The sequence below is a fragment of the Protobothrops mucrosquamatus genome, unplaced genomic scaffold, assembly GCF_001527695.2.
Source record: "Protobothrops mucrosquamatus isolate PMUCROS unplaced genomic scaffold, P.Mucros_1.0 scaffold2485, whole genome shotgun sequence".
Lineage (NCBI taxonomy): Eukaryota > Metazoa > Chordata > Lepidosauria > Squamata > Viperidae > Protobothrops > Protobothrops mucrosquamatus.
The window spans coordinates 167,770-175,895 of record NW_015388553.1 but is presented as its reverse complement, the minus strand read 5'-3'; the positions used below and the strand labels follow the sequence as shown (position 1 = coordinate 175,895).

Genomic DNA, 8,126 nt, shown 5'->3' with positions numbered 1-8,126 from the left:
AAGTGGGTAGGTTACCCACTTTGCTGTGAGCAATAAAAGGGGCAGGGGAGCTGTGAATGGAAAGGTTAAAACAGTGGTTCTCAAATTTTCCTCACCATGGACCCCCTTTAAATACCTTTTGTGGCTACAGACCATGGCCATGGACCCTCAAGCCTTAACTCAAGATTTAAAGCACTAGACTTAACGAATGATTCATGGACCGCAGGTTGAGAACCACTAGTTTAAAGAATTCCCTATTCCAGGCTGAAGCAGAAAGAAGAAGAATGGGTAATTTTAGGGTGTATATTGGATAGAGTGTGCAGATGGATAGAGACAGGGAGCTGATGAAGTCTAGCACTCTGTGGTTGGTGGATGGACAATTGCAAGTGTGTTTCAGATGTCTTCCTGCGGAGGGAAAATGGTCTTCAGGAAATGGGAGGAAACAATTTTGATCTGATTCTTTTCTCTTTCTTGCCCCCAGATCGAGAAGATCAGTCGATCTTGTGCACGTGAGTATGGCTTACGGTGGGGAGGGGCTGTTGAAAGAGATGCTCAGAGGAGAGAGAGCAAAAATTGTTCTGTATGGGTGTTACCAGAGGCTCTAAAAACTTGATAGCCCAAAGTGCTAGCCCTTCATTGCATTGCGGGCAATTATAGTTGGAACAGAAGCAGTCTATTGGTTTAGTCCTGTAATAAATATTGTACAAAACCTGGTTTAAACAATCCTACCGTCTTAAAAGAGTCATTTGCCAACTGCTAGCTTCATTCCTGTTCCCTTCAGACTGGAAAGAAGTAATTTATTTTATTTTCTCCCCCTTGTAACAAATGTTGTTCTAACCTGGGATAGAAGCTGTGAACTTGATCTCATTGAAAATGAATCAATAATTAAGCAGAAACTATGCATTACTCCCTTCTACTTTCACCAACTTAGTGCCCTCCAAATGTGCTGGGATTAAAATTCCCATTTTACATAATTAGAAAAGGCTTCTTTAGAGTGCCCAAATCCCTTTTCATATTTTACTCAGTGGTCCTTGTGAATAAACCTTTAAGACGATGACAAATGTTAAAAGTTGTTTTTTTTTATTCCAGCTGTTCTGATGGACAAAGATATATCCATTTTTTTTCTTACTCTTCCCTAAATTAGGCTGTTGAACAACTTTAACAGGACAAAAGTTACCCTAGATCAGGACTATCCATATTCTAAGTCCAACCACTACTTGACCATGATATTTTTTTTAGTATTATTACTGTAATATTGTTCCTGGTGAGTTTGTGATCATGATGGAATTGGAGCCGAGGACCTTCTGGGTTCCCAGTCCATACTTTTTGAGAGGATGCTGCTGACGGGACAATTTCAGAAAGCAAAAATTCAGAATTCAGAAAGTAAAATACTGAACTTGATTCCCTCTCTGTGGAAACCGCAGCTCTAAGCTCGGCCCTGAGAAGGAGAGGTGTGAGTGCGTTCCATTTGTTTTCTCATCTGATGTCTGTTCTCTGCAGAGGTGAGTCCGGTGCTGGCAAAACAGAGAACACGAAGAAAGTGATCCAGTACTTAGCACATGTGGCTTCATCTCATAAAGCCCGGAAGGACCATAATGTGCCGGTGAGTGTGAGGCCACATCCAGTTTCAGCCACAGCAGCAGTCACCTGCTCTCCCTTGCGTTGCAAAGCTAGAAAGGGCATGGCATTCTGGTATGACCCCTTTGCCAACTCTGGTTTTGCATTTCTGAAGCTCCCCCATCTGATGCCTAGGAAGTAACCCAACATCTAATTTGAACCAGGGCCAGTCTGGAAGCTCTTCCAAATACCAGCGGATGGCCCTGGCATGTGTGAAAAGGTGATCCCCTGAAGAGCCTTTCAAACGCATGCAAAAGTGCTTTCCCCTCTTCTGTCACTCAACACACCTACTGTCTGCCCATCTGGAATTTGGCTACCATGCCTGTGGCACCCATCCAGGCAGGACTGAGAGTCAGTGTTGGGTTTGAATTAACGTTGTTGTTTACTTTGTTGAAGGAAATGAGTCCTTGCTTGGCCTTTTCACATCATTCCTTTCAGCCAATATGCCAGCCATTAATCACACTTTTCTTCCTCTTATATAGTTTCAGGGCCCTTTTGGTTACTTCCTCCCAATCTTAGAGTTCAACTGCAGGGGCCCAGCAGATCTCCTAGGACAGGGGTCCCCAACCCCCGGTCCGTGGACCGGTACCGGGCCGCGGCATGCCAGCAACTGGTCCGCACAAACAAGCAAAGCCCCATCCGTGGGATGCAGGCAACATGCAAAACCACGCACTCTCCCGTCCACGGAAAAACCTCTCTCCATGGAACCGGTCCCTGGTGCCCAAAAGGTTGGGGACCTCTGTCCTAGGACACTTGCGTGATCTTCTCTTGAATGTTCTTGCATCTTGTGGACATAACCCTAGAGTAGGGGTAGGCAACCTTGGCTCTTTTATGACTCGTGAACTTCAACTCCCAGAATTCCTGAGCCAGCCATGCTGGCTCAGGAATTCTGGGAGTTGAAGTCCACGAGTCATAAAAGAGCCAAGGTTGCCTACCCCTGCCCTAGAGGAAGAACTTAGGCTCCAGTTATTCTAGCCAGCTCCTTTCAGAGATTATAATCTGTGGCCAACTGGAATCATGACGGGTTTCTTGTTCCCTGTCTTTTCACAAAGATACCCCAAAGGAACTATTGGCCAACCTGAACCCCTCTCCTCACCTCTGTTGAGCCTAAAACTATGTGACATCAGCCCTGAAACTTCCTGCGTGCAACGCGTTGAGAAATTCCTTATTTTTCCCTTTGGTGCTTCCCATCTCTGATTGCATGAAAAGACGTCTTTTTCCCTTGTCCATTCTATAGTCTTGGTGGAGGTTCTATGAGTATATGCGTGTGTATGTGGTTGTTCCCATATGGAAGATGATATTAATACCCCTCTGTTGTCTTGCTGCCTCAGCTGGAGTACCTCAATGAAGCCAAACAGGCAAGAAAGCCGAATGCATGCTGCTGAGATGCCAGCTTCCCCCCACCCCCCTCCTCACCCCCGTCCTCCAGTGCTGATTGCGGGTCCCTATCACTGGCTGCTGCTCCTGGTCCCACCTATACTTAGAATTGCTCTTCTGAGTCAAATGCATTTCTCATCAGTTGCACACTTTGCCTGTTGCTAGAGTCACTTCCTTGAACCCTTTTCCTCACCAGTTATGATGCCACGTTTGCTGGGGGGAAAAACATGGCTCAAGAGGTTTCAGGGAAGGGCCGGGAAAGGAAGCCAGGTGTTGGGGGTCTCCTACTTTTACCCTTTTCTGTTGTGCTGGTCCCCAATTTATGTCCTTACGTTATTGTGGTTGAGTTCTTGTTGTGTTGTTCATCAACTAATTTAACCCTTTGATTTTTTTTTGTGTTTTTGTTTCCCCTGTCTTGCTCCCTGCTTTGCCTTCCCATTGTATTTTTTGTGATGTCATCCCCATCCCAACCTCCATAGACTTCCAGCCCTGCTTCCTATGTGAGTAATTTTTGGAAACAGCTTCCCCCTGGCTGGCCTTGAAGTTTCTCTGAGTACTTCCTTGGCCCAAAAGCTTTGCGAGGCCAGAGGCCTGCATATGTTGTTGTTAACCCCCTTTCCCTCCTGCCTCCCTCCTTTTCCTTCATCTAGGGAGAACTGGAGCATCAGCTGCTGCAAGCCAACCCTATCTTGGAGGCCTTCGGCAATGCAAAAACGGTGAAAAACGACAATTCCTCACGATTCGTAAGTCTTTGTGGATGGATAAATCCCCTCCCACCCAGTCATCTACCTCAGAAATCTATGGAATGAGGATCCTGTTTAGCAGCTTCCAATTTCAGACCAGTTGAGCCCTGGATTTCAGACAGAAGATAGCATCTTCTTTAGCACTGGAAAATATTTTCAGATCTGGAATATCAAACCCCAGTTGTTCTAATGCAGTGCTTCTCAGCCTTGGCAACTTTAAGATGGGTGAACTTCAACTCCCAGAATTCTCAGAGTTGAAGTCCATCCATCTTAAAGTTGCCAAAGTTGAGAAACGCTGTTCTAATAGGTAGGTAGTACCCTTTTTAAATGAATTATTCTGTCACCTTATATGTGTCTGTGTGTGTGGTCTCCCTATCTTCAGGTTAAGATTGCTTCTCACACAGCTATAGCAAGTGGCAACAGTTGCCAAACACTTATAAGGATACCTGTTCTTGTAAGATAATCTCCTGTTGAAGTGTGTTAAGCTGCTTCACTCTTCGCCCATTTCAAATGTGTTGGAACACAATTCCAATAATTCCCTAGCTGGCTAGGAGTTGAAATATTGTCCAACACATGTGCAAGGCACCAAAGTGGAGAAAGTGTGTATACAGCAGTGTTTTTCTAACTTGGCAAGCTGAAGATGTGTGGACTTCAACTCCCAGAATTCCCCAGCCAATATGGGGAATGCATTGCAGAGATTGGAGCTGTGATACAAGACATTCACAATAACATTGGAGTGTTATTAAGTAAAAGGCCCTACCTCCCACTGAATAAAAAAAACTAGTTACAGAAAATTGCCAAAGTGATTCTAAACTTGAAAGTAGATCATCTTATGTTGGTAAATCTGGATTATTTTTTTAAAAAAATCTTTTTCTTTCTGAAAGAAAAAAAACAGTTAAGCTGTGTAGCCAAGTTGTTGAAAGAGGCAGTGTTACGTCCAGCTATCTGATGAGATCTGAAGGACAGGAAGCAGGCTCAGACACTGTTCTTTTGTTTGGCTTGGCTATTAGCTCCCAGCAACTCCTCCTCAAACTTAAATTAAGAATGGGTTGTCCAGTTACAATGCTGGACAAATCTTTGGCCTCAGGGGCTGCACTTGATGTCTCATCATGACTGCTGGGGATATGATAGCATTCAAGAGGTTGGAGTTATTTTCTTTCTTTCTTTCTTTCTTTCTTTCTTTCTTTCTTTCTTTCTTTCTTTCTTTCTTTCTTTCTTTCTTTCTTTCATTCATTCATTCATTCATTCCTTGCACTATCATGGCTTTCAAGGAATAAAATGGGCCTTTAGTACAGATAGTTCCAATTGGGACCAGAAACTCCATTGCTAAGCAACATAGTTATAAGGTGTGGCATCACTAACTGTGCCAAGTTATGATGGCAGTTCTGGCAATCCCAGTTGCCCTCGTTAGGAGAGTCATGTGTGATCACAGTATCCCACAATCAAGTGATCACTATTTGCAATCTCCTGCTGGCTTCCCCAGTGACTGCTTGTTGGAAGCCAGCAGTGAAGGTTGCAAATGACAGTCACGTGATCACGGGGCACTGCATCATCATAATTGCAGGCTGGTTGCCAAGCACCCAAATCACAGTGGTGATCATGGGATGCTGCATTGGCTGCAACTACGAGAACCAGTCATAAGTACCTCTTGCTCTGCACAGTTGTAACTTCAAACAGTCATTGAACGACTGGGCATTAAATGAGAACTATTTGTATTGCACTCGTTTTTGCCTTTTACCCTCCAGTGAAAAACTATCCTGATATTTTGGCATAAAAGAGTTTAATGGTGCAGTGGGTGGGCTTCAGCTGAGGATACCCACTTTGCTTCTTTAAATACTTCAAAGTACAGAAAAAAGAGCCTTAAAAGGTTATGCTTGCAAACCCTTTCAAATATACCCTTAAACTTTCATGTACCATTTCTTCGATTCGTTTCTTTAGAAAGGGCAAAATATATAAATGCCTTTTTGAAATCCTACGCCAACAAACTCCATACTTTGGAAGAAAAACCAGTTTTGTTGTTGAAAGTCTTTTTTTCAGTTTCCTTTTGTATTTTTTTGAGAAATGCTTTTGGTTTTTAGCCACTCCTTTTCTTTGAAAATAAAGAAAAATACAAAGGTTTTCTCTTCCTCGAGACGTACTGTAGATGAAAGGCAGAAGAGTGAGCTTCACATTCCACTGTATTATTACTTTCTGTTAGCTTTTCTTGTTTTTGTGGTGACTGGTTTCTTCCTACTTAGGAAAGATCCATTACTAATTGAATTGACCAGGGGAATTTATTTCCAGCTTCTGCAGTTCACTAGCATCTGAAAAAATATTTAAAATACCGAAGAATTTTTCTGTATCAGTCACACCATTCTTCTGATTGCTGTCTCATTGTCCCATCTCTTTTTCTACCCACAGGGTAAATTTATTCGGATTAATTTTGATGTAGCCGGCTACATTGTTGGAGCCAATATAGAGACATGTATCCTTGTTGTTAGAGAATAGAAGTTGTAAGTTTGGGCCATGGCAGAATGCAGGCCCAGTTCTCTAGGCAGATAGAATTTGAGTTTGAGTGGGCATCAGATCCTCAGCATGAACATTCCTGATGGCAAAAATAGCAGGTATCTGATCCAAAGTATCAGAAGTCCCACAGGGGCAGGTGGAATCCAGGTAGGGCGATTGACAAGCCTTGTTGGGCCTGGGTGCCTAAGGAGAAAGAAATAGTCCATACGTGCCATCTTTAACTCAGAGTGTCCCAGATCTTTTGGAGAAGTCCCGAGCCATTCGCCAGGCCAAGGATGAGAGAACCTTCCACGTTTTTTATCAACTCTTAGTGGGTGCTGGTGAACACACGAGAGGTGAGTTTGTCCCTTTCATTTCCCCAGGCATCATGCGGCTTAGTGTTCTGCATTTACAGAGTAGCAATAAAGCTGAAGGACAATCAATTGATTGGTGCTAAATACTCAGAACTTTTTTGACTAACTTGAGAGGAAATAACTCACCAGAAAGAAAGTCCTAACCAATGAAAACAAGTGACGGTATTAAGTTGTAATGTCAGAAATGATGGTGATGGTGGTTTAATGAGTAAAGAGGGAGTCTTAAGACTTACAGAAATCTGAAGCACCCAAGCTGATCTTTAAACCTCCTGAATCTTGGTGTCTCAAAGCAGCCTCTAGTCCATCTCAAATTTTGTGCACATCTGATGATTCCTAATAATATACTGCCCTCTGGAGTACAACATAACTAAAAAAGTGTCACCAATGCTTTCGTTACCTCCTATTGAATTACTGCAATGACTCTACATGGAGCTGCCCTTGAACACCATCTAGAACTACAACTGGTCTAGAATGAAGCAGCATGCAATTTTGGCTGCTCTACACTTCACCCAAGGAACACCACTGCTGCGTGAGCTGCACTGCTTCCAGTTGCTTTCTGGGTGCAGTTCCAAGGTGCTGGTTATCACTTTTAAAGCCCTACATGGCACAGGGTTAGGTTACCTGTAGGACCACCTCTCTCTGAAGTATCTGCCCAATTAGATCTCCAGATCTCCCTTCTTAAATGTTGCCATTCTAAGGGCAACATTCTTGATGTCCATTTCAGCTCTTTGGATCAGCTTCCCGCATGAGGTCAGAGGGATCCCTATCCTTTTAGCTCTCCAGAGGCTGTGAAACCCTGGTTTTTGCTCAAGCATTGAGCTAGGATGGGGGTTGAGCTGTAAGGTCATTTGCTCTAGTGCAGGGGTCTTCAAACTTGGTGCTTTTATGACTTGTGGACTTCAACTCCCAGAATTCCTCAGCCAGCATGCCTGGCTGAGGAATTCTGGGAGTTGAAGTCCACAAGTCATAAAAGGGCCAAGTTTGAAGATCCCTGCTCTAGTGCCTGGGGGAAAGGCACCTTTGTGTTTAACTATGTTTTATGTGTTGTTGTGAGCCACCTTGAGTCATTGTATGAGATAGGCAGCCATATAAGTGCTGTAAATTTTATTTGTTTATCAAATTTGTATGCCACTTTCTGGTGGTCCCTGTAACATGCTCTGTTTCATGCCCCTGTAGGGGAGCTGCTGCTGGAGCCATTCAATCAGTATCACTTTCTGTCGAATGGGTACCTGCCCATCCCTGGACAGCAGGATAAGGAGATCTTCCATGAGACCATGGAATCCATGCGTATCATGGGTTTTTCTCATGAGGAGATACATTGTGAGTCACTCTTTAATGAATGTGCATATATATTGTGGAGCATGTCTTATCATACTGCCCTATGTATAACACAGGCAGAATTAAATTATTGTCTCTCCTTGGAATTGATCCCTCTGGTTCTAATGTTAGTAATTTGGTTTTATATTGTCTAGGGGATGGCTCCTCCTATATTACTTCTCAGGTTTCTAAATTTCTTTTAAGAGCTGTAACTACCAGAGGAGAACGTTGTAAT

At 43.5% G+C, this 8,126-nt stretch overlaps 1 protein-coding gene across 5 annotated transcripts in view; it reads left to right on the top strand.

Moving 5' to 3' along the window:
• LOC107295783 (myosin-10-like) overlaps window positions 1–8,126 on the top strand; it is a 53,473-nt gene that overhangs the window by 3,787 nt on the left and 41,560 nt on the right. Inside the window, exons 3-9 of one of the 5 annotated variants that reach the window (XM_029285912.1) lie at window positions 461–488; window positions 1,480–1,582; window positions 3,453–3,473; window positions 3,624–3,716; window positions 6,117–6,180; window positions 6,458–6,556; window positions 7,751–7,894. In XM_029285912.1, coding sequence (XP_029141745.1) covers window positions 461–488; window positions 1,480–1,582; window positions 3,453–3,473; window positions 3,624–3,716; window positions 6,117–6,180; window positions 6,458–6,556; window positions 7,751–7,894 — 552 coding nt within the window. Of the gene's footprint in view, window positions 1–460; window positions 489–1,479; window positions 1,616–3,452; window positions 3,474–3,623; window positions 3,717–6,116; window positions 6,181–6,457; window positions 6,557–7,750; window positions 7,895–8,126 lie in introns of all 5 variants that reach the window. The other 4 variants (XM_015825110.1, XM_015825109.1, XM_015825108.1 and 1 more) reach the window with 4 other exon arrangements.